General features: G+C 40.4%; 1 protein-coding gene across 1 annotated transcript; it reads right to left on the bottom strand.

Moving 5' to 3' along the window:
* Positions 1-390: 390 nt before the first annotated feature.
* LOC147432330 (proteasome subunit beta type-7-B-like) lies at positions 391-6,637 on the bottom strand. Its single transcript, XM_086492319.1, has 8 exons — positions 6,402-6,637; positions 1,764-1,905; positions 1,598-1,694; positions 1,443-1,512; positions 1,261-1,365; positions 1,065-1,163; positions 868-958; positions 391-787 (listed from the first exon to the last, which is right to left on the bottom strand). Exons 1-8 carry the CDS (start codon positions 6,534-6,536, stop codon positions 711-713), a joined length of 816 nt encoding a protein of 271 aa, XP_086348445.1. The 5' UTR covers positions 6,537-6,637; the 3' UTR covers positions 391-710.
* Positions 6,638-21,391: the final 14,754 nt, after the last annotated feature.

The raw sequence follows: 21,391 nt of genomic DNA, 5'->3' as shown, positions 1-21,391 counted from the left end.
CGCCTCTCAGAGAGGGCTACATGTACATAACGCAATGCTTGGTTGACGCCTCTCTTACAAGATATAAAATCAAACGTTGGCCATCATTCACATGCCATGTGGCTCTAATCAACAAGCTTCATTTAACTGTCCACAATTGCTCCGAAGAATCCCATGCTTTACTAAGGCCTTATGTAGGCAAAGAATCTGCTGCATTACTCTGCACATATCAGACCTCTGCACACATACAGAATGCATGTTGTTGAGCTCAAGCAAGGGAGAGGACCCAATCAACCCATGCTTGCCAGGTTTAGCTTTTTGCCTCTGATTATAATTTAGCTCTAAATACACATACAAATGCGCATGCTTACCCATACAGATGCTTAATGAGAGATTGTGAAGTTAAGACCATTATGAAGATCATCAAGGACAGCGAGGAAGCTTAATTAAAAGTCCATCCAGAAACCTGAACTGGGGAAGTGACTTTGGCCCTCAGCTACAGAATAATTGAAGGGCTGCAGAAAATGTTTTATATCCAAAACCATTTTGTGGCGTAAATCACACAAAATTTCCCCCTCATTCCTGCTCTGGATCAATTCAGAGCACCATTGTGACTCTCCAAGTAACCATTATCTCAAAATAAGTACACCATTGCAACTCTCTGTGTAACCCATATTTCAAAATAAGTACACCAGGCGGGTTTATTGTCTTTTAAACGAAAAATGACAGAATCACTCCTCAACCATTGCATCCCCTTCCACGACCGTCACCTGCTCACGCAATGGGATTATCTTTGTTGAAAGTATAGCTGCATTGCCAACACCCTCATTCAGTACTAGGACACAAATGGCATCACAGCAATTCATTTTTGTAAACATCACCACATACCTGTATGTCCCTTGCCAAAGGAGTAGCCTCTCTTGCTAACGTAAGTTCGGGGATTTGGTTGTTTATAGTTTCTCAAAAACTCCAATCCATCCTTTCAATCAACAAAAAAATGTCAGCAACCCTCTTCAAATCATTAGAAGGGGCTTGATAGCCTATGCACACAACACACTACACATGAATGCTCAAAAGTTCCATACTTTTGTAATAATACATAGATCAACATTGCTGCCACTGCCCAGATCATTAAAGATACCAGAACAAATGGCTGCTGCCACCAATTCCATCCCTTCCTCTTTCTACACCCAACAAAAAAGATTTCCCAATAAGCCATAATCAAGAAGAGCATAGACTGCTCTTAACCAACTGTGGCAGGTATCACCACATGACACTTACTGTCATATCTTCTTTGTATCTTGATTCGAACATTGCCATTGCAGCCAAGGAACCAGACCCCATAGTTGCAAAGGGTAACGTATCTGTAGACCCATGCGGATAGACCTGTTCAAAAACTTTCCAAATGAGCAACGAATAATCCCGATCATTTCATACAAAATTGTGAGAGTAAGATATAATACCGCATGTAAATGGGGACCAGTAACATCATACCCACCAAGAACCAAAGCAGCACTGACATGTCCTTGATATCTGACAAAGCAAAAGAACTAATGGTTTAGTAATTTTGCCTCATTGGAATGTAACATGAATTCAATTGATTATATTAAACCTCCACCTAAAGAGATGCGATTTCAGCATTGTAAGTGCCGTTACAACACGCGAGTTGCGCCCAGTTGCATAACGGTGCAACTCCAGCTGAGAACTCACCATATCTGGAAAAACAATACAAGTTAATTATGGGTCACCCTCATGAACAGATTCTAACAGTGAGTGTTAAATACCAGTAACATTCTCTGTATCTGCTGCAGTTCCTGCTCCACAGCAAAAGATGTTGGGAGCCAACTTGTGTATTTTCTCACAATTCTTATCTGCCACAATGCTCCCTTCTGTAGCTCTTGTGTCTGCTCCCAAGATTACACCATCCTATGACACACGACAAAGGTAGGCTTGCAACATTTAGAACGGGTCTCTCATGGGAAAGGTTCGCAAGTGCAAACAAGCACAGATGAAAGAGAAGACCACTGTTACAATAAATGATAATCATGTCGTCCCAATTCTCTTTATTTACAGTGCCACCAGAATCCATCCTGACAAGTACATGACACAAGCTATACAAGCAGATAGAACAAGCGTAAGCAAGGGACATCGCACTCACCTTCCAGCAATATAGCCAACAAAGACTCAGCCCTGAGCCTAAAAAGCTAGCACCATGCAGGTCAAGCCTCCACCACATGAGTTGAGGTTCCACACTGCCAGCCTGCGCCATCCCAATGTATGGGTGTAGCTGCCACGGGACTGGAGTTCCAAGTGTGGTGATCACACAAAAAATGTTCACAAAGGAGTGAGGGTTCCTACTGATATGATTTCTTAGCCTCCTTTCCACTGACCATGGGTTTGCACCTACGGCAGGTTTAGACCTATCGGCCAATGCTGCAAGCACCCATCTTGATGCCTGGATCCCGACACACCCCCCTGTATGATTGATTGTTGTCCTCTGAGTCGCGACAGAACCTAGACTTGGGGTGCCCAAGTTTGTCACAGTTGAGCACATCCGCAGACTTCATAGTCATACAGGATACCCTTTTTCGGGCTTCCCGTCCCCACTTGCCGTCCCGCCCTCTTTTTTACACTAAAAATCCATTTGAGCCCCGTCCCTCGTTCCCCGTCCCGGAATGCGTCCCTTGTGACTATGGACCGCAGTACTATGGAGACCTTGGCTAAGGAGTTTGAGCATCATTTTCTTGGATTGGAGATATGGCACACAGAGAGGGGCATCTTTCTCTCCCAGGAGCGCTATATCCAAGAATTGTTGGAAGCATTTGGTATGACCGAGTGCGAACCTATCTTAACCCTTATGGATCCCAATAAGAGGTTGTCACAATTTGATCTCCCCATTGTAGCAGATGCTACACAGTATCAAAAATTGGTCAGTTCTCTCATTCGGGTACTCAACACCCGATTTGATGTCAGTTTCCCGGTAAGACTTCTCAATTCTTTCATGCAAAAACCCACCAAGTCACATTTGGAGCAGGCTCTTCAGACTCTCCGGTATTTAAAGGCGACCAAGTCATTAGGCATACACTATGCCGCTGGAGGTACAGACTCCAAGATCATTCTACGAGGATGGAGTGATTCGGATTGGGATGGAGATCCAGATGGACCACGGTCGACTATAGGTTACACCTTTTATTTTGGCTCACGAGCAGTTTCATGGAGCAGCACGAAACAGCCAACATTATTTTCCACAGAGGCAAAGTACCAAGCTGTTTGAAGTGCTACATGTGAGTCATTGTGGATTCGGAGGTTACTTTTGAAGATGGTCTTTCCCCTATAGATGACCATCATGTACTCTGACAACCGGAGTTGTATAGCCATTGCGGGGAACCCAATATTCCATGCCTGGACCAAGCATATAGAGATACAATACCATTTTGTTTGCGAGAAGACCCAAGATAGCTCTATCTAACTAGAGTATATCTTGACTACGGATAACCCTGCTGACATCTGCACCGGACCTCTTCCACAGGCGACATTATCCTCTCATGCCAACTCCCTTGGACTTGTTTCCCGTCCAGGAGCTGAGAGGGGGTGTTAGAGTTCAGATTCCTATCCGATGGTGGCTCCAGTATCTCCCAAGAGTAGATTAGGGAGTGAGGGTTGTTGTGTGGTTGTCCCTAGGCCGTACTTGAGGTAGACGTACCTGTTCACGGCGATGCACTTCACTGTGTTGCTTACCCAGTAGGCTGGCATGAGACGGGACCCCCGTTCCTAGGGTTTCTCGGGGTCAGAGTCTCGAGTCTTCTACAGTTCTGCTACTAAATATGTGTGTCAAGTTACTTTTAGTGGGTTTACATATTTATTAGCATTTATTAGGCCATTTATGGGATCGGGGGGTTTTGCGGCAGGTAGGGCAAATTAGAGATATGCCTATATATGCAACCCTCCTCCCCCTTGTACTTTTGGCATGTGTTATCAGTGCAGAGATCCAACGTTTGGGCACACTGCTTCTCTCTAGCGTTTTCAAGATTGCTAGCGTTTTGCTGTGTGCGGTCACTTTCTCTCTCCACATCAATCTCCTGGCGTTTTTCGTCGGCGATCTCTCTCTCTAGCTAGCGCTCCCTCTCCTCCGCCGTGTGTACACCCTCTCGGTGTGACATCACCTCTACAGAGAGTTCTCGTGCCCGTTCGATGGGCAGAACGCGCTAGAAGCTTGATGACAAGGAGATCCATCGCAATAGATCCGAGATCTATTAGCTGCCTAGTACGGAGAGGAGGTTTGCTCGCGGTTGCAAACAAATTCATCACCCGATTCACCCTTTTCCATTGCACCTTTGACACACATGAGACCTCTTGCTATAACTGGGAACCAAGCAAGCAAGCAAGCACGGAGACGACAAGTCTAGGTCACCTCACGACTGCATAAATGGGCAAAAATAGGGAAACATGGAAAATAGGCAGGTGAGCCTCATGGGCCAACTAGGGCAACAGGAGCCTACATGGCCAAGCCAAAACCCTAAGCTAAACATAGCTAGACACATCCCAACATGAGAAAACAACCTCACTCTACCCAAGCCCAGCCACAAAATAGCCCTCAATCCCTTACACTAGAAGAAAATGGGACCGAACACGGACCGACTTGATCAATCCAGAGAGATGCCATAATTCTAACAATATATGAACACAAAATAAAAATGCTCTACCTACATGCATAAAACCCTACAGCTAGAAAAACTACGACATGCCTACTAAAATGTGTAAAAGTTGCATAAGTGACAAACTGCCCACATTTTATACGAAAAATGTAGAACACAAGAGACTCTAACCCCAGGAAACCCTAGGAACGGGAGTCTCGCCTCATACCAGCCTACCGAGTGGGCAACATAGTGGAGTACATCACCGAGAAAGCATGTCTACCTAAAGTATGGTCGAGCACAGCCACAAAACAACCCACTCCCTAATCTCCTCTTGGAAGATATAGGAGCCACCACTGAACAAGAATCTAAAACTCCAGCACCCCCTCTCAGCTCTTGGACGGGGAACAAGTCCAAGGGAGGTGGCATGAGAGCCTAGACGATAATGTCGCCTGTAGAAGAGGTTTGGTGAAGATATCAACAGTTATCTGACATCAAAACGTCCTCTAGTTGAATAGAGCCATCCTTGGTCTTCTCACGGACATAATGGTACTATATCTCTATATGCTTGGTCCAGGCATGAAAAACCGGATTCTTTGCAATGGCTATACAACTCTGATTGTCAGAGTAAATTGTGGTCATCTGCTACGGCAAGTCAATCTCCGAAACTAGCCTCCGTAACCATACTAACTCACATGTAGCACTGCAAACAATCCTATCCTCCCACCTCTGTGAATTGTAGGTTGTTTCTTACCGCTCCATGTGAGCCAGTGTCCCCTGTAGTCCATCGTTGTCCATCTGGATCTCCACCCCAGTCTGAATCACTCCATCCTCAAACAATGATCTTGGAGTCCGCACCTTTACCACATAGAAAATGCCTAATGACTTAGTCACCTTTAAATACCGTAGAGTCCGAAGAGCCTGCTCCATATGTGACTTGGCGGGTCTCTGCACGAAATAGCTGAGAAATCCCACCTAGAAACTGACATCAAATCGGGAGCTGAGTACCCAAGTAAGAGAATTGACTTGCTTCTGATACTTTGTAGCTGTTAAGAGTTATGGCATCTTTCGATTCAACCAGTCAATCCCAGTTTCTGCCAGGGACAGGTGTTAGGGAGTGAGGGCTGTTTTGTGGCTATGCCCGGCCAGAGTGAGGTTGTTTTCTCATGTCAGGATGTGTTTAGCCATGTCTAGCTTAGGGTTTGGCTTGGTTCCATGGCCATGTAGACTCCTGGTGCCCTAGGTGATTTTCCCCTCGTGCCCCCATGAGGCTCCCCTGCCTATTTTCCATGTTTCCCTATTTTTGCCCATTTATGCAGTCTTGAGGGCTGGGAGTCTAGGTCGGGCAGCCTCCTTGTGAAAGGATGTCTTAATGGTCATTGGTGTTATATTGCTAGCAACAAAATCTGTTCATTGTTCCAGGATAACAAACAGGATGTATTGACTGTTCAGGAAAGTGATTACTTTTTTTTCCGAGAATCAGGAAAGTGATTACTTAGACGTGCAGGTATCGACAAGCCTTGACTTACGACCAATGCGGTCCTAAGTAACAGTTTACTTGCTAATATTTCAAACAGCATTCCAACCTGGTTGCTTCTGATTCGACCATCTCAAAAAGTAAGTCTTCTATGAGCTGCGGACGTATGTATCTCATGTAAACATACCTGTTTTTTAGCCCATTTAATTAAAATAGTTATTCTTAAGTACCAACCTGTTTCTTCATACATTCTCTGAGAGAGTTTGAAACCCTAGGATGGCATGAGTCGGAAAAAAAACTGAAGTAGATACCTTGTAGATGAGGCCGACAATCGTAGTGCCGGTTTTGAGAAACTTAGGAGGGTGAGCTCCCTGTTTCTCCAGCATGGCATTGCGGCGGCACAGATCAAATCTGAATCCTCCCTTGGCAGGCGCCTCCATCACCATCTCCTCTCTCCGATCCCTGTCGAGCTTGGAGCCTTGAAGCCTAAGTAACGTTCCGTCCTCTGTAATCGCAAGCAAAATATTATGAGACTACGTGCTTCGGCCCGTTTAGAGTTCGACTCCTATACACTGAAGTTCTTTTGTGAGCTCAAAATAGGCAACATGGAGAGAGAGAGAGAGAGAGAGAGAGAGAGAGAGAGAGAGAGAGAGAGATGTTAACGTCATAGGAACAATCCCAAAAGACCTCAAAGATCTATCAGACGAGTCTTGAACTTGAGAGAGAGAGAGAGAGAGAGAGAGAGAGAGAGAGAGACCTCAAAGATCTCTCCAACGAGTCTTGACTCAAGGTAGAGACAGAGATTACATGGACTGCTTAAATTTTTTTGATAAAAGTACGGGCGTATATAGCTCTATTCTTTTGAGATTAACAACTTACATTTCTAAGATGATCCACACAAATCACTACATGCCAATGATATATAGGCAAGTTGAAGTAATTGCTTGCACATATTTGTTTCCTAGCTACTTGTTATTCTCTATCTTCTGTACTTTGATGATGGCTTCTTCATGTCCACTATGTGGTAGCTTCTTTATAGCGAGTAGTGCCCTTTTGCTTAGCTCTGCTGGCCATTTATTTATTTGTTGTACACACTTCTTGAAGCGATTGTGTAAAGCTTGAAAACACATGAATACATTTTAAATCCACTTCAAACATTTATATACATTCATTTTCGCATTCACTTGGCAGTGTCCTTGCACTTTCCATTTTATTCTTTATTGATTACATTCCAACGTGTCCTCTTCATTTGCTATATCAAAATGCTATTGTGCACCTCATCTGATGTTGCTTAGGTATGTCTCAATTAGATCACACAAATATATTCCATTTGTAGTGTCCAGAACTATAAATCATACCTCATTTGATGTTGCTTAGCCTTGGTATGTCTCAATTAGATTGGGTACAAGCACACAAACATATTCCATTTGTAGTGCCCAGAACTATGACGCAGCATTCTTCACCAATCCAAGTGGCTATGCAAACCACAAACAAATACTTTGATTGTCCACAACCGAAATTCGTCTTAAATATGCCTTCTCACATGATGAAAACTATTGGTGGTATTCGTTGAGTAGAATAGAAAGGTGTCTTTCTATCAAATACAAGTATATGTCTTAAGAGGCAAGTTGCAATGCTACTCTTAAAGTCATAGCTATAAAAACTAAACTAAGACAATGCTTCATAAATCAACATGCCTTGAAGTTCTTGGAAGATCTAACTAAAGGAAGTAAAGCTAGACAAGTTAATTGTACATAAGTCACGATTGAGTTTATTTACGATTATCACCAACAACATTCCTAACACTATAGGTTGGTAATTGATACTTTTATGCCCTCGCACATGTTCATGTCTTATAGCCAAGCAACTTTCAAGAATTGCTATGAGATATGCCATATGACTTTTGAAGAGTTTTCTATTTAGAAAGGTGTCTATGAGCTATGAATCCCGCCATCGACCCTATGCTTCCAAAATTATGTTGAAGTTAAATGTATGAAAAAATGAGTGTTTTTTTTTTTGGCCAATTATGTTGAATTTGCAATTTAGATCATCTTAAAAGTCATATGGTGTGCTTCATAGGGCTAGATATGTAGGTCTCATAGTTTTAGGCATGTTATTGTGCTTTTATGAGATAGAGAATGTCCATAGTATATACTATGGCCTAAACACAAAAAATGGTCTCTGCCATTTTAATGGAAGTTTAGCTCTAAGTTGTTTAGCATACTACACATAGCCTAAATGCAAATCCATTTGTGCTCATGGACTTAGTATCACAACAGTTTTGCCTTGAGTCTTATGGCACTTATTATTATACTCAATACAACATGTACCATACTTTTTGTTCTACCAAAATCAAGCTACTTTCAAGGTAAGTGTGTAATTGCACATAAGACGATGCTAAAATTATAGAGCATATTAAAACTACATGATGAATTTGAGTTGGGCCTTGAAGGCACTATAAATATGGAATTCGTGAAACTAGCTTCTATAAGTATATAGTTTTAGCACTTCACAAAAATGTCCTCACTTCTCTTAGTGTGATATGATTTTTATTATCTAATTTTTGACCAAAAATAAAAAATTATAGGTGCTATGAGCTGCAGAGTTTCATGAAATTCCATCAAAGTTTACGAAAAGATAGTCTTGGTTCAAAAAAATCTATGGCTTGACCTCGACAAATTGCTCTTTTTGTCAAAATGCATCATTGCATCCACTTTCGGAGATTACCACAAGCATAAGAAAATCTGAATTACGTAACAAGAAGGTGGGTTTATCGTTAAGCTCAATAAGAGCTCTTATAAATGGCAAGCCTACTAAAAGTAAAATTTCTTCCAAACCCAAAAAGGACACTTTGATGTCCGTTAGAGTTTCTAACCTAGTGTCAAACTTAATATCAAGTAGATATCTGTTTTCCTTACCTTAAAAGGATGCTTTCATGTTTGTTTGTTAGAGTTACTAACCTAGTTCTAAACTTAATGTCAAGTAGATATTTCAAGATTTTTGGTCTCCATTTCCTAGGGTTATATCTATGTAGCTTTACACAATGTCATTTTGCCCAAGCTTGAGGTCATGACTCAAAACATCAATTAAAAAATCATTACAGTTCTTTACTATTCCAAAGTTTAGGCCTAACATGTGTAGAAATATTAGAAAACTTTTCTTTGTATAACATGTACACAATGTCAGTAAGCTATTTTGTGTGTTCTCCATCCTAAATTTCAATAATGCACATTGTGGTGTAATGGCTTATGTAAGCAGTCTCCATTGAGCCTATATACAAGGCATTCTGCGAGTCATTTTCAATGTAGCTTTTGCATAATGCAAGTCTAGTAGTTTTGATACATCTCTCAATGACTCTCAGTCACTCCCTCTCTACAAAGAGGGTGTTGGAAAAATATATAGACAAGAGTCGACACAGAAGAAAAATGATAATGACTAACTCGTGAGAATAATACAAATGATGATGATGTGAAGCTAGCTCAGATTGACTGTCCAAATGTAGAGTGTATGGAGCTATATAGAGCTAAGCTCTATAAATACAAGAATGGGCTTTAATGATCAGCCACCTATTTAGATATGGATATATCTATAACCAAAAGCTTTAGGGCTATAACTAGTAGAACCATTCATTAAAGCTGGTTTTAGGGAGACCTTTGCTAATAATTTCCCCTTCATCTCAAAGCTATGAGATGGCCATGGAGGTTTGGAAAGAAATCACTCAAAAGAGGTGTTCATGTATAAATGATATCCAACATGTCTTAGATGGAATAATGCATGGCTCAAAAGGTTTAACAAAAGCTAGCATGGCTAGGAGGTAATGTATACATGCCTCAGATCTTGGAAAGCACATAACCTTCAAAGGACCTATATCTTCTCCACTCCCAACCGATAGAGTGATGGTTGTCCCCCCTCAAGGTAAGCAAAGGCAAGTACCGTAAGGTGGTCTTACTACATATTAAGTGACACGGATGATGTCTAAAACCCTTTATAATTGTACTCATTTATACAAAGTTAAAGGAAAAATCGGAGTTGGGAAAAGTCGTTAAGTCATACGTGCAATGCAAAAAAAATAAAATAAAAAATTTATGAAGCTTTTTGAAATACTTTTTTGAATTTATGAAGCTTTTAGGAGGCCCAAGAATCTTCAACATTTGGTAAATCAGTAGTCACAATTGTTGTTTGTTTTATCTCTTCTATAGACTTATCTTCATCTTTGGTTTAACCAATAAGATTAGCATTTTGCTTCTCTTGTTTCTTGGCTGGCTTTTTGAAACATTGGTCAGCAATGTGATCACATTGTTTTCAAAAAAATCACTTCTTTCCATCCTTTGTTATGAGTACCTTTGAGGTAAATTCCTACTTGAGAGTGGTGGGCATCCTTTAATCAACTTCCATAGGGATGGACATCATCTCTTTGTAGTTCATCTCTCTACGAAACTTGAGAGCAATTATTGTCTCAAAAATCTATCCTCTTTTTGAAGACTGTTAAGGAGTACAGCCTTCTTCTTGCCATCAGCAAATAACACTTTTGAGTAGCCAATTACTCAAAATGAAGATTAGTACACCTAAGTGCTTTTTTTGTTCTTGTAGGTCGATAAGTAAGAGTTTAAGGATGCATTTTAAGAAGCAACTTGAAGTTGTCAATGCTACCACCAAAGGTAACCTTGAGAGATGCTCAAACTTCTTTGGCCCTCTTGGCTAACTCCAAGTGATGAAGTAAGCTTCTTGTAAGGCCAAGATCAATGAGAGCCAATGTGGACTCTTATTTGAGTGACGAGGTGCCAAGGATCAGTGCCAACATGCTCAAGCTCATCTTGTGTAGCCATTTTCCATACTTCTTCCTTCGTCACGAGTAGTTGCATACTGGTCTTTTCAAAATGAAAAGCACGTCCCAAAGATTTTATCAAAAGCCCATACTCGGAGACACATATGCTAGCCATGGTGTGTTTGAGCCATAAAAAGGTCCTTATGGCTTAAAAACGTTTCCATAAAAATTATTATAAAGAATGTATCTTTCTATCCAATATGGTGTGGATTTCTTGTGGGGGTGCTTGAAGGTCAAGTGTGAGGGTGCTGAAGTGCCTAGCACCCCTTTGGGATGAACAATAGATGTGCATGAGCATGAGAGAGCAAACAAGTGTAAATGGTACAACTAGCCATAGAGAGGGTGACCAAGTGATGATAACGCAATTGACAAGGATAGAGGGTGCAAGCCTTGGGATAGCACAAGCAATGGCTCAAAGAGCCTCAAGGGTTAACTTGGGTGAGCAAGTGGTGACCTATGGTGTTGTGGGAAGACTCGTGAGAGATACCCCTCCCCGGGGGTCTATGCACAAAATGTACAATTTACACCTTTATACAATTTTCAATATACATCAGAGTTGCGAAAGGGTTTGCATAGGGGAGGAGCTCTCAGTGCCCGACCAAGCATGGAGTTTAGGCCATGAGCCGGACTACATCCAGAGGCACCTAGCAACTAGTGCTACCCTTGAATGGGTGTTATGAATGAAAGCATACTCAAGAAAAATATAACATTGTGGAGGATGAATATATGTGTACATCGCATTGCGAGAAGAGAGAGAGAGAGAGAGAGAGAGAGAGAGAGAGAGAGAGAGAGAGAATATAGTGGAGGGTGAAATAGAGTGCACAAAGACACGCGAGAATGACAACAGAGTATCAATAAGTGCCCCATCTAAATGAAACAGGCAACCATATATTAATGCAATGAAAAATTTGGGTATACCATACGATGAAAAACTTTTATGACAAAATAACTAGCAAAGCACCTGACCCTGTGTAGGGATCGACCGGTCCACCCATCGACATCCGCTCTACTATGGATAGAGAGAATTTCACTTCGTCGGGAGCGAGCCAGAACACCTCCACCCTACCTGAGCCAGACATAAGTTGAGGCCGCTGTGCCTCCCTGCATGAACCTGAGCTCTGAAAGGATCCCAAGTACTAGTAGGTGGTAGGGTATCAACACCAACCATACCAATTTAAGTGCCACGCCTCTTCGATTCCCATCACTGGGTGTTTAGGCAAAGCCAAGGATCCCAACGCGTTAGCCGTGTAGGTCATTCAACCCTCGACACATTAACCGTGTAGATGAGCCCCCAACAAAAAAAGAAGACATAGGCAACACCTCCGATCCAGCAAAGCTCCAGGTCAATGATCCTTTTGTCTAAGGCTAAGAGATATAGGTGATCTTAGTCTTGTAGTGACGCTCCCATGAGAAACATAACACGTGAGTTCAATCTCAATAGTACTTTCCATATGCACAAACAATCTTTTTCAACCAGTTAGATTGTACAGGGTCTCTACCCTTACACGTCTACCATAAACCATCCAGATCACTTCATTATCTAATCCCAAAACCATAAACCATAATCCAATCACTTCACACGGGTGAGCACTCCACCCAACTCGGGTGAGGCACAACCTATCCTACATAACCACTTTAGAACATAACATGGCTGCAAACATTTTGACAACATTTCGGTCGCATAATCATATCTAGAAAAAAAACCATGAGCCAAACCGGCTTCCACCATAAAATCACAACCATAATCCATGAGGGAATCTCAGCCCTCATCCATAAATCATATCCACATTGAACCAATTCTTACACTTGGAGTTTGACATATCCATTGTAGTCAATTGAAGTCCACACACATAGCTCTTGAGACATGAGCTTTCCATGCATAAAATAAGTCCGACCAGCAACTAAATATGATATAAAAATCCAATTTTGACCACATCCAACCATGCAAAGTTGATGCATCATATTTGTACTTCACCCCTCTAGCACATAGGTTAGTTTTTACCTAGAAAGGTGGAAAGCAAACATAACCATGAACATGAGGTATCCACACCCATCCATAAGGTTCCATACATCATATGATATCATTCCATCACCATAAACATGATGCAAAACAGCTCCGACCTTTAGGTCAACCATAAACCATAACTTCGCAAATATGTAAAAAAATAACTTTTTGACATTTTCGGAAGCATGTGTAACATGCAAATGAAATTATTTGACCTCAAAACAATTCATCAAGCTCAGCTCCATAATATATAATAGCACTCTATCACATCACTTTACCCATATGATACTCACACAACAAACGGTAACCCAAAAAGAAAGCCACTTTAATCATATTTGCCTATGCAATTCGGGTTCACTAACCATATATCCTCACATAATTTTATGGGAATCTAATAACTTAAATCAACTCATTAAAAAAAACCATAAATCGTACATAAACGGCTCGGTTAACTCACGACGTCATATGGTACTCCCCCTTAGTAGCACCCCTACACGTGTAGGTAAAACCGGTTATGGAATGATTAATAACTCACATACCCAAGGTGATAACGGAGACCTAATTACATTCATCATCAAATTTTATCAAGATTTTCAATTGGTTAAGTGGGTTTGCCTATCATGTGAATCTATATAGTGGTTCTCCAAAGAGCATGGGGTCCAAAATTTTGACTAGTGGGTAGCAAGCTGTTTTTTGACCATATCTCTTAGCTCGTGCATGATTTTTACATGACACCGAAGAGAGAAAATGTTCTAAATGATGTGTTTTATCTCTAACTCAAAGTGTTCGGGCTGATTCATAATGGTTTGTGAGTCATGACCAAAATAGTGTTCCTACACTTCTATGGCATGAAACGAAAAGCGCTTTTTATGCACGCACGTGATCATAAACACATCGTGTGCATAAATCAGCATGTTAAACATGATGAAATAATCATGGAGCAACTTCGTACTCGGTAAACCCATACATACACTTGTATATGAAAAACAATCACCGAGAGGGTGACTATTCAAAAAAACGACATAGAGAGAGAGATGATGATGATGGCTATGGAGTTTAGAGCTTCTCACCGTGCTTTAGAGTTGATAAGGGGTTGTCGAAAGGCTTCTTGCTTTGCCGTAAGAGAGCGGTGATGAGAGCTACATAGAGGTATTCACCACGAGAGCTTCTGGAGAGCGTGTACACCGTGAAGCGAGAGAGTGAGCAAGTAGAGAGAGAATATCCTTCTTCTTCTTCTTCTTCTTCTTTTCGTAATCGAGAGAGAAGATCTTATGGAGATGGTGATGAAGAGCTTGTACCACTCTGTATAATAGATATGTATAGCCTTGCAGTTGTAGATGCAACAAACGACACTAAAAACTGAGGCTTGTAGGGATTTTATAGGCACTGTGCAAGATGGGAGTGAGCCCCAAGGCAAAATCTAGTGCTAGTTTTTGGCCCAAAAATAGCTGCACAGCTTTTGGAACTTTGATAAAAACATGCCTTTGCATTTGGTGGTCAACTCTCACATTTACCATCCAATTTTTAAAGTAAAATTGATCAATTGAATAGTATATCCGGCCAACTAATGGAACCTTGACTACCCTATGCCGCACCGTGATGTCTCGAAGTAATTATGGCTTTCTCGTACTACCTCGGTGTATTTACGATTCTGCTTTTTATAAAAATAATTCTTGTAAAAATCCCGTTTGGTCCCGTTTTTCCGCCACCGATTGCTTGTCCACTTGCATCAGTGAGCACAGTGAATGTATTTGAGAAGTCTGGAAGCTATAGTACTGGAGTATTTACCAAATCTTCTTTGAGTTTCTCAAAACTAGCTTGAGCACGTTCATTCCAAGTAAACACTTTAGCCTTCTTAAATGTATTAGTCAATGGAGATACAATCTTAGCATAGCCTTGAATAAATGTACGATACCATCCTGTTAAACCAAGAAATCCACGTGCTTCTCGTACTGATTTCGGTGTAGGCCAAGCTATAATAGGTTCGATCTTATTTGGATCAGTAGAACACCATCCTTGGATACAACAAATTCACAATATTCCATCTTGTCAGTGAAGAAGATGCATTTGCTATGTTTAACATAAAGTTGATTTTGACAAATAAGTTCAAGTACTCGTTGCACAAGTTGTTCGTGTTCTTCTCTGTTTCTTGAGTAAACCAAGATATCATCAAAGAAGACAAGAACAAAATCATCAAGATGCTCTCGAAACACATCGGTCATGAGACGGTTAAAAGTTGCAGGAGCATTTGTAAGTCCGAAAGACATAACTGTAAATTCATAAAGTCCAAAACGAGTATTAAATCATGTCTTTGATATGTCCTCCTCCTTGATTCAGATTTGGTAATACCCTAATTTAAGATCAGTTTTTGTGAAGATAGATGCTCCGCGTGATCAATTAAGCAACTCATCAATCCTTGATATTGCGTACTTATTCTTGATTGTTACCTGGTTCAATCCACGATAATCAATACAAAGACGTAGAGTACCATCTTTCTTCCGATTAAAGAGAACAAGAGTACTCCACTGGATCGAATGAAGCCTTGTTCAAGAAGTTGAGTTAGTTACTCCTTGAGTTCCGCAGATTCAGGTACCAATATTTTGTATGGTCTACGGGCAACTGGTTGAGCTCCTGGAGTAAGTTTTATTGCATGATCAACATCACGCTTGGGCGATAATTGTGAAAGTTCTTTGAAAAATACATCATCAAATTCTATTATCCATTTGGGTTCATGTGACTTCTTCTCCTTAGGGTTAAGCTTTACTGCATAAATCCTTTCATTCTTCCTATGGTTCTTCATAAGTTTGGTAAAGTTCACTAGTCCGAGTTTCGGCTATTCCCATTTCCCAATAGCTGTAACCCTAGAGTTTTGGTCAATGAAGCATCTTTATAATGTATGTGAGCATCATTGGCCTTAAGCCAATCCATTCCTAGGATTCCATCATAGATCCCTATGGGTAAGACTTTAAAGTTTGCAGAAGTATTGTGACCATCCAAAACAAAGTTTGAGTTACCCACTGAAGTAGAAGATTTAACCTTCCTACCCGTAGCTAATTTCATTGTAAGGTCTGTATCAGGGTGTTTATGCAAGATGACGTGTTTGATGCACTTAGGAGATATGAAAGAATGTGTACTCCCTGAATCAATCAATAAGGTAAAATGGTTACCTTGATACTTCGTTGGGGTTTGAATTATTGAAAACTATTCATTTACTCCCTGATGTTCAATTGCAGCACAAACATACGAGTTAGCTCGATTTCCATCATCTCTAGCCCCTTGAGCTCTATTGACTTGAGGTCTTTGATTCCCTCCTCCTCTTGGACGAGGTTGACGGTTATCATTTCCATTGTTGTTATTGTTGGCAGGCGGTCCATTCCGAACAAAAGGTGGATTGCCTGGTCTAAAGTTTTCTTGGTTTTGAGGTTGTCTCTGGTTTTGGTTAAAGTTCTACTGATTGAAGTTCCTTTGAATTGTAGACGGTTTAGGTCTAAAAATTTTGCAATTCCATTTGGATTGAAGTTCTACGTTCATAGTTGTCTACCAATCCTGTGAAGCTTGAATTGTTAAATGGACAATCCATGGATTGATGACCATGATCAAAACAAGTGTAGCACAAATAATCTTATCTTGCCTTCATACGCAATAAGTTCTCTCTTCTTTGCTGTGGATTCCCAGACCTTTGTTCCTCCTCGAGACGATATCTTTTGATTTCACAGACAGGAGCAGGTTTTGGTTTCCTCTTTCTGATATTGGATAACTCTATTTCAATGGGTTTTCCTACATCAAGGACATCTGCAAAATTGGTAAGACGAAGTCTCTAGAGTCTAGTCTTCATAGGATTATGTAACCGTGATACGAATCGAGCTACCTTGACCTCTTGAGTCATCCTTGCTAGAACATACTTGACAAGGGTTAAGAAATGTTGATAGTATGATTCCAAATCTCTGGTTCCTTGAGTACATTCAAGAAACTCATTCATATAGTCTGAATGATAGACTTGGTTCCGATAGTTCTTCTTGAGCTGGGTTTTAAGATAATCCCAAGTTGCTGCATTAGGATCAACGTTGTTTTTTCTGCAATGGTCTCTCCAGCATCGCTTGGATATTTTCTCTAGTTTGAACTTAGGATGATAGCTTTGTTTGCTGCAGATGAATGAGCCAAATCAAAGTAGTCATCCATACGCTCGATCCAATCTTCAAGAACCTTGCCTATATCTTTCCCTTCCCTGCTAAAGTTTCAAGGTTGAGACTTGCAAAGCATAGCATCAATGTCTCTAGTAATGATGGTGTGTTGAGAAACAATAGGTGTATTTGCGTTAGCAGCAGGTTCATTTCCTCTAGGAGGCATGGTAGCTTATTGCACCCTATCAACCAAGGTCACACTTAATACAATATTCTAATCCACTCAAAGTCCTTCAAGCCAAATAGAATAGACCATTGAGAATAAAATGAGAGAGAATAGAAGAAATAATAACGAATAAATTAATCCAATTTCTATATCACAAAACTTTAGGGTTTCAAAAACTCTACAAAGTGTCTTGAAAGTTTCTAAAAATTTCTAATAGCTCTGACATAATGCAACCGGAAATAGCCATTGTGGCATCCTTCCAGCAATGAAGCATAGCTATCCCATTCTTTGAGTATATCGGACGGGTGATCCCACTAATCCTTTTTTATCTTTGGTTGAAACATCCATTAGCGTGTGAATCATTCCATTTTTGGGTAAGAGATCGATTAGTTACAGGTACTCCCATTCTGTTGTGGACTATCGCCTTCTTGTAACCAAAGTAGTAATCAAAGTAATCAAATTCTTTTGGAAATGCATCCGATGTTCATCAGAGCTGTGTATATTCACACAATTTGCAAGGCACTGGGGTCTGTTATATAGGCATTGTATAAAACTTTTAGATGGCGAGGATTGTGGATTAGTGACTTCAAATAAGTCAAAGAACAACTTCCAAGGTACCGGGCTAAAGGAATGTTGGTCGTTGGTTTGGCATTGATGGCCCCATACATTGAACATGACAATATCAACCATCTCGTAGCCATTACTAAGGGAAGTATGTTTCTAGCTATCCATGTTTGCTTTGTCGGTCTTAAGGTAAGTTCATAAGCATTTATGTACAACACTCGGTTAGTGACAATGACCTCCTTTCCCAACTTGAATTGTATCCATTCGATACTTCCAATGGGCGAGGGTTTATGTTGAGGTGATCTAAACTCGGGGTTTTCTACAGTGTGATGGTACCAAGCTCGGAAATTATTAGGTACAATACAATCCGTGGACAATAACCTTTTCTTCTCTTCTCTATTATGCGTGGTAGTGACAAGCCGTTGCACTTCCACTCCTGTTTGAAGATGCTCCTCCACCATAAGGCAGGAGAGCATATCTGCCCATATCCCTCGAGGTAAGATGTTAGTCATCTATACACACACCCCATCACTCAAGATAGGTAGAATGATAAAATCAAGATTTAAACTCAAATATTATGACCTCAAAACAATATCAGTCATATCAAAATCATATTTTTTTAATCGTGGAAAACCAAAAAGATACATAGTGTCTCTAGGGAGATACATGAATACAAAAGGGTCGTATGAGCCAATTCTTGGTTCCTACAACCGAGGCTCTACCTCTATATTTGTTCACATCTTGAGTTTCAAAGGTTAGAACTTCAACTTATGCACTAAAATTCACATCTTCCTTTTTGTACCATTCCTCTCCTCGTGATATATTCATGGGTGGTATCCCATTAAAGTAGTTTACATGAGCATGTTGTTCATTTACATCATCTCTGTAGAAATATCTACTCGAGTTTACTGCCATTGGTTGTGCTTGAGCAAAGTCACTAATGCATCTGGGATGTTGTCTAAAGTTTTGCATCCCAGTAGATAATGAACTCTTTCAGAATATAGCAATAGAAGGACTAGATCCGGAATGGCAGGATGTATATGACTTCCTTCAACTTGGAGGATTTCCAAAGGACTAGTCCCATGTAAACAAAAAGACACTAATAGTAAAGAGCTTGAAGTTCACCATCATTGGAGGAGCTTTATATAGGTTGGGTATTGATGGGGTACTTTGCAAATGTGTGCCTATGCAAGGAAGGATATGCAGGCTATCACAGAGGCTCATAACAGGGATGCAGGTGGGCACATCTTCACTAACATTACTTACAAGAAAATCCTGCAAGCAGGCCTCTGGTGGCAGACTATGATGGTGGATGCTAGAGCGTTCTGCAAGACCTGTGATATTTGTCAGCGGATGGGAAGACCAATAGTAATTGATATGACACCTTTGACTCCAATACAACCAATGGGAGTGTTTATGAAGTGGAGATTGGACTTCATGGGTCCATTCAAAAAGATCACTCCTAGGAAGAACATATATATCATAATGACTACTTGCTATGTGAGAAAGTGGATTGAAGCCAAGGCATTGCTAGATAACACTGTCAAATCAACAATAGTATTTTTGTATGAAAAGATCATTTGCAGATATGGTTGTCCTATCGAGATAGTCTCAGATCAGGGTACACACTTTATGAATGAAAAAATTCACATATGGTCTCAAATATTTTTAGTTAAGCACCAAAAATTCACACCTTACCATCCTAGGTGTAATGGACATGTAGAGAGCAGTAACAAGACGATCTTGAAAAAGAAGGGAGCCACATAAGTGGGATGCAAAAATTCAAAAAACATTATGGGCTTATAGAACTGCTCACAAGGTCACCACTGGCATGACACATTTCAAAATGGTATATTGTACAGAGGTAGTAGTCCCAATGGAGTTTGCAATCCCAAGTCTCAGGTTAGCAATGGAGTATGACATGGAATTCAATAAGAATCTAAAACAAAGTTTGGATGAACTATTGCATTTGGATGAGATCATGCACAACAAGCCATGCTAGAACAAGAAGTGGTTCAACAATAAAGAAAGCATTAGCATGAGAACAAGATTAAGGTCAGAGGTTTCAAAAAGGATGATATGGTATTACCCTATGCAGTAGATTGGGTGTTTTCTAATGGCATAGTAAGGTTGAGAGATCTATCAGGACTACTGTTGCCAGGAGTGTATCATGGGGCCACAATCAAGCTTTATTATGCCATATTAGATGAGGTACCAACAACACCAATGCGAGTGTCACCAAATTTCATTTTTTGTCTACTTAAATGAATTCTCTCTTTCTAGAATTGTCCATTCTAGTGATAGAAAATAAAAATAGTAGAAGGGTCAATTATGTGCAATGGGCAAAGGAATGTCTTTGTGAACTAGAGAGTTCCAAAATTTGAATGCATTCTTCAGAAGTGCCAACAAAATTCAATGAGGATTCAATCGGGATCTTATGGGGCGAAGATAGGATATTAGAGAGTCCAAAATGGATCCCGAAAGCCTCCAAAAGTAAAAAGGATAACCAAAAGATGGGAATGACAGCCAAGGTGATATTATCCACACTTGCCAATCTAAAGCTATGTGGAGATAAGGTATGTGGTCCACAAGCCTCCCATGCAAAAAATAAGGTGAGAGGAGTGGCTCTTAAAAATAGAAAATTGCTTTTTCATAACCTAGGGTGAGTATTTTTGGAATAACTAAAAAAAAGAAAGCGTTTTTGTAAAAAGGCCCCACCTAAACTTATTGGAAACGGTGAGATGAACAACTTTGTAGTTCCTAGTTTTTTCATTTGAGGACCGCAAGAGGGAGTTTTCTGCATTTTTTTGCAGGGTTGCGTTGTAGAGATCGGGGATCCCCGTAGATCCTATTACCCACGGGTGTTTAGGGCCTTGGGATTGAGTTCAACGAGGTATTTTAGGTGAAATTTGTAATTACAGACTCTGCCAAATTTTAGAGCTTTCATCTCTTCAATTTGTGCAGACAGAAGTGCAATTAATCAACTGTATTAATTAGAATCTCTTTTGAAGAGGAAAATTTTATTAATACAAAGTCCTTTCGGAGGGGGGGTCGGCTCCAAAAAGTTCGACCCTCAACTGGTGTAAAATTCTAACAATCTGTGTTTGGTTGGCATAATCATGTATGGACCCATCAGTTCTAATTCATGGTCTTCCCAAAAGCATCCCACTCGCATCCCAAAACCTCCTTGTACACCCAAGACCAAGAAGCTAGTGTTGAATTTTTCTTTACATTATGATTTGCACATTCTCAATCAATACAGTGGCTTGGACTACCTTGTGGTCAACCATCCGTACCTTGAATGGTGTTTGGTTCTATTTATAGCCATCAGACTGGGTCTCTGGTTGATTGTCTCTTGTATCAATTATTTGAGTAACTGCCTTCAATAATTACCAGCTCAATCATCAATCTGAACCTTCATTTAGAGCCTGTTCCCATCGTTTACCTTTCTTTAATAAATACCACCTCAATCATCAGTTTGAACCTTCATCTAGAGCCTGTTCCCATGGTTTACCTTTCTTTCCCCCTTTTCTTTGAATTTTTAAATATTTTAAAAATTT

This window comes from Adiantum capillus-veneris, chromosome 20, assembly GCF_014529385.1.
Source record: "Adiantum capillus-veneris isolate H3 chromosome 20, ASM1452938v2, whole genome shotgun sequence".
NCBI lineage: Eukaryota > Viridiplantae > Streptophyta > Polypodiopsida > Polypodiales > Pteridaceae > Adiantum > Adiantum capillus-veneris.
This window is presented reverse-complemented; position numbering and strand designations above follow the sequence as displayed.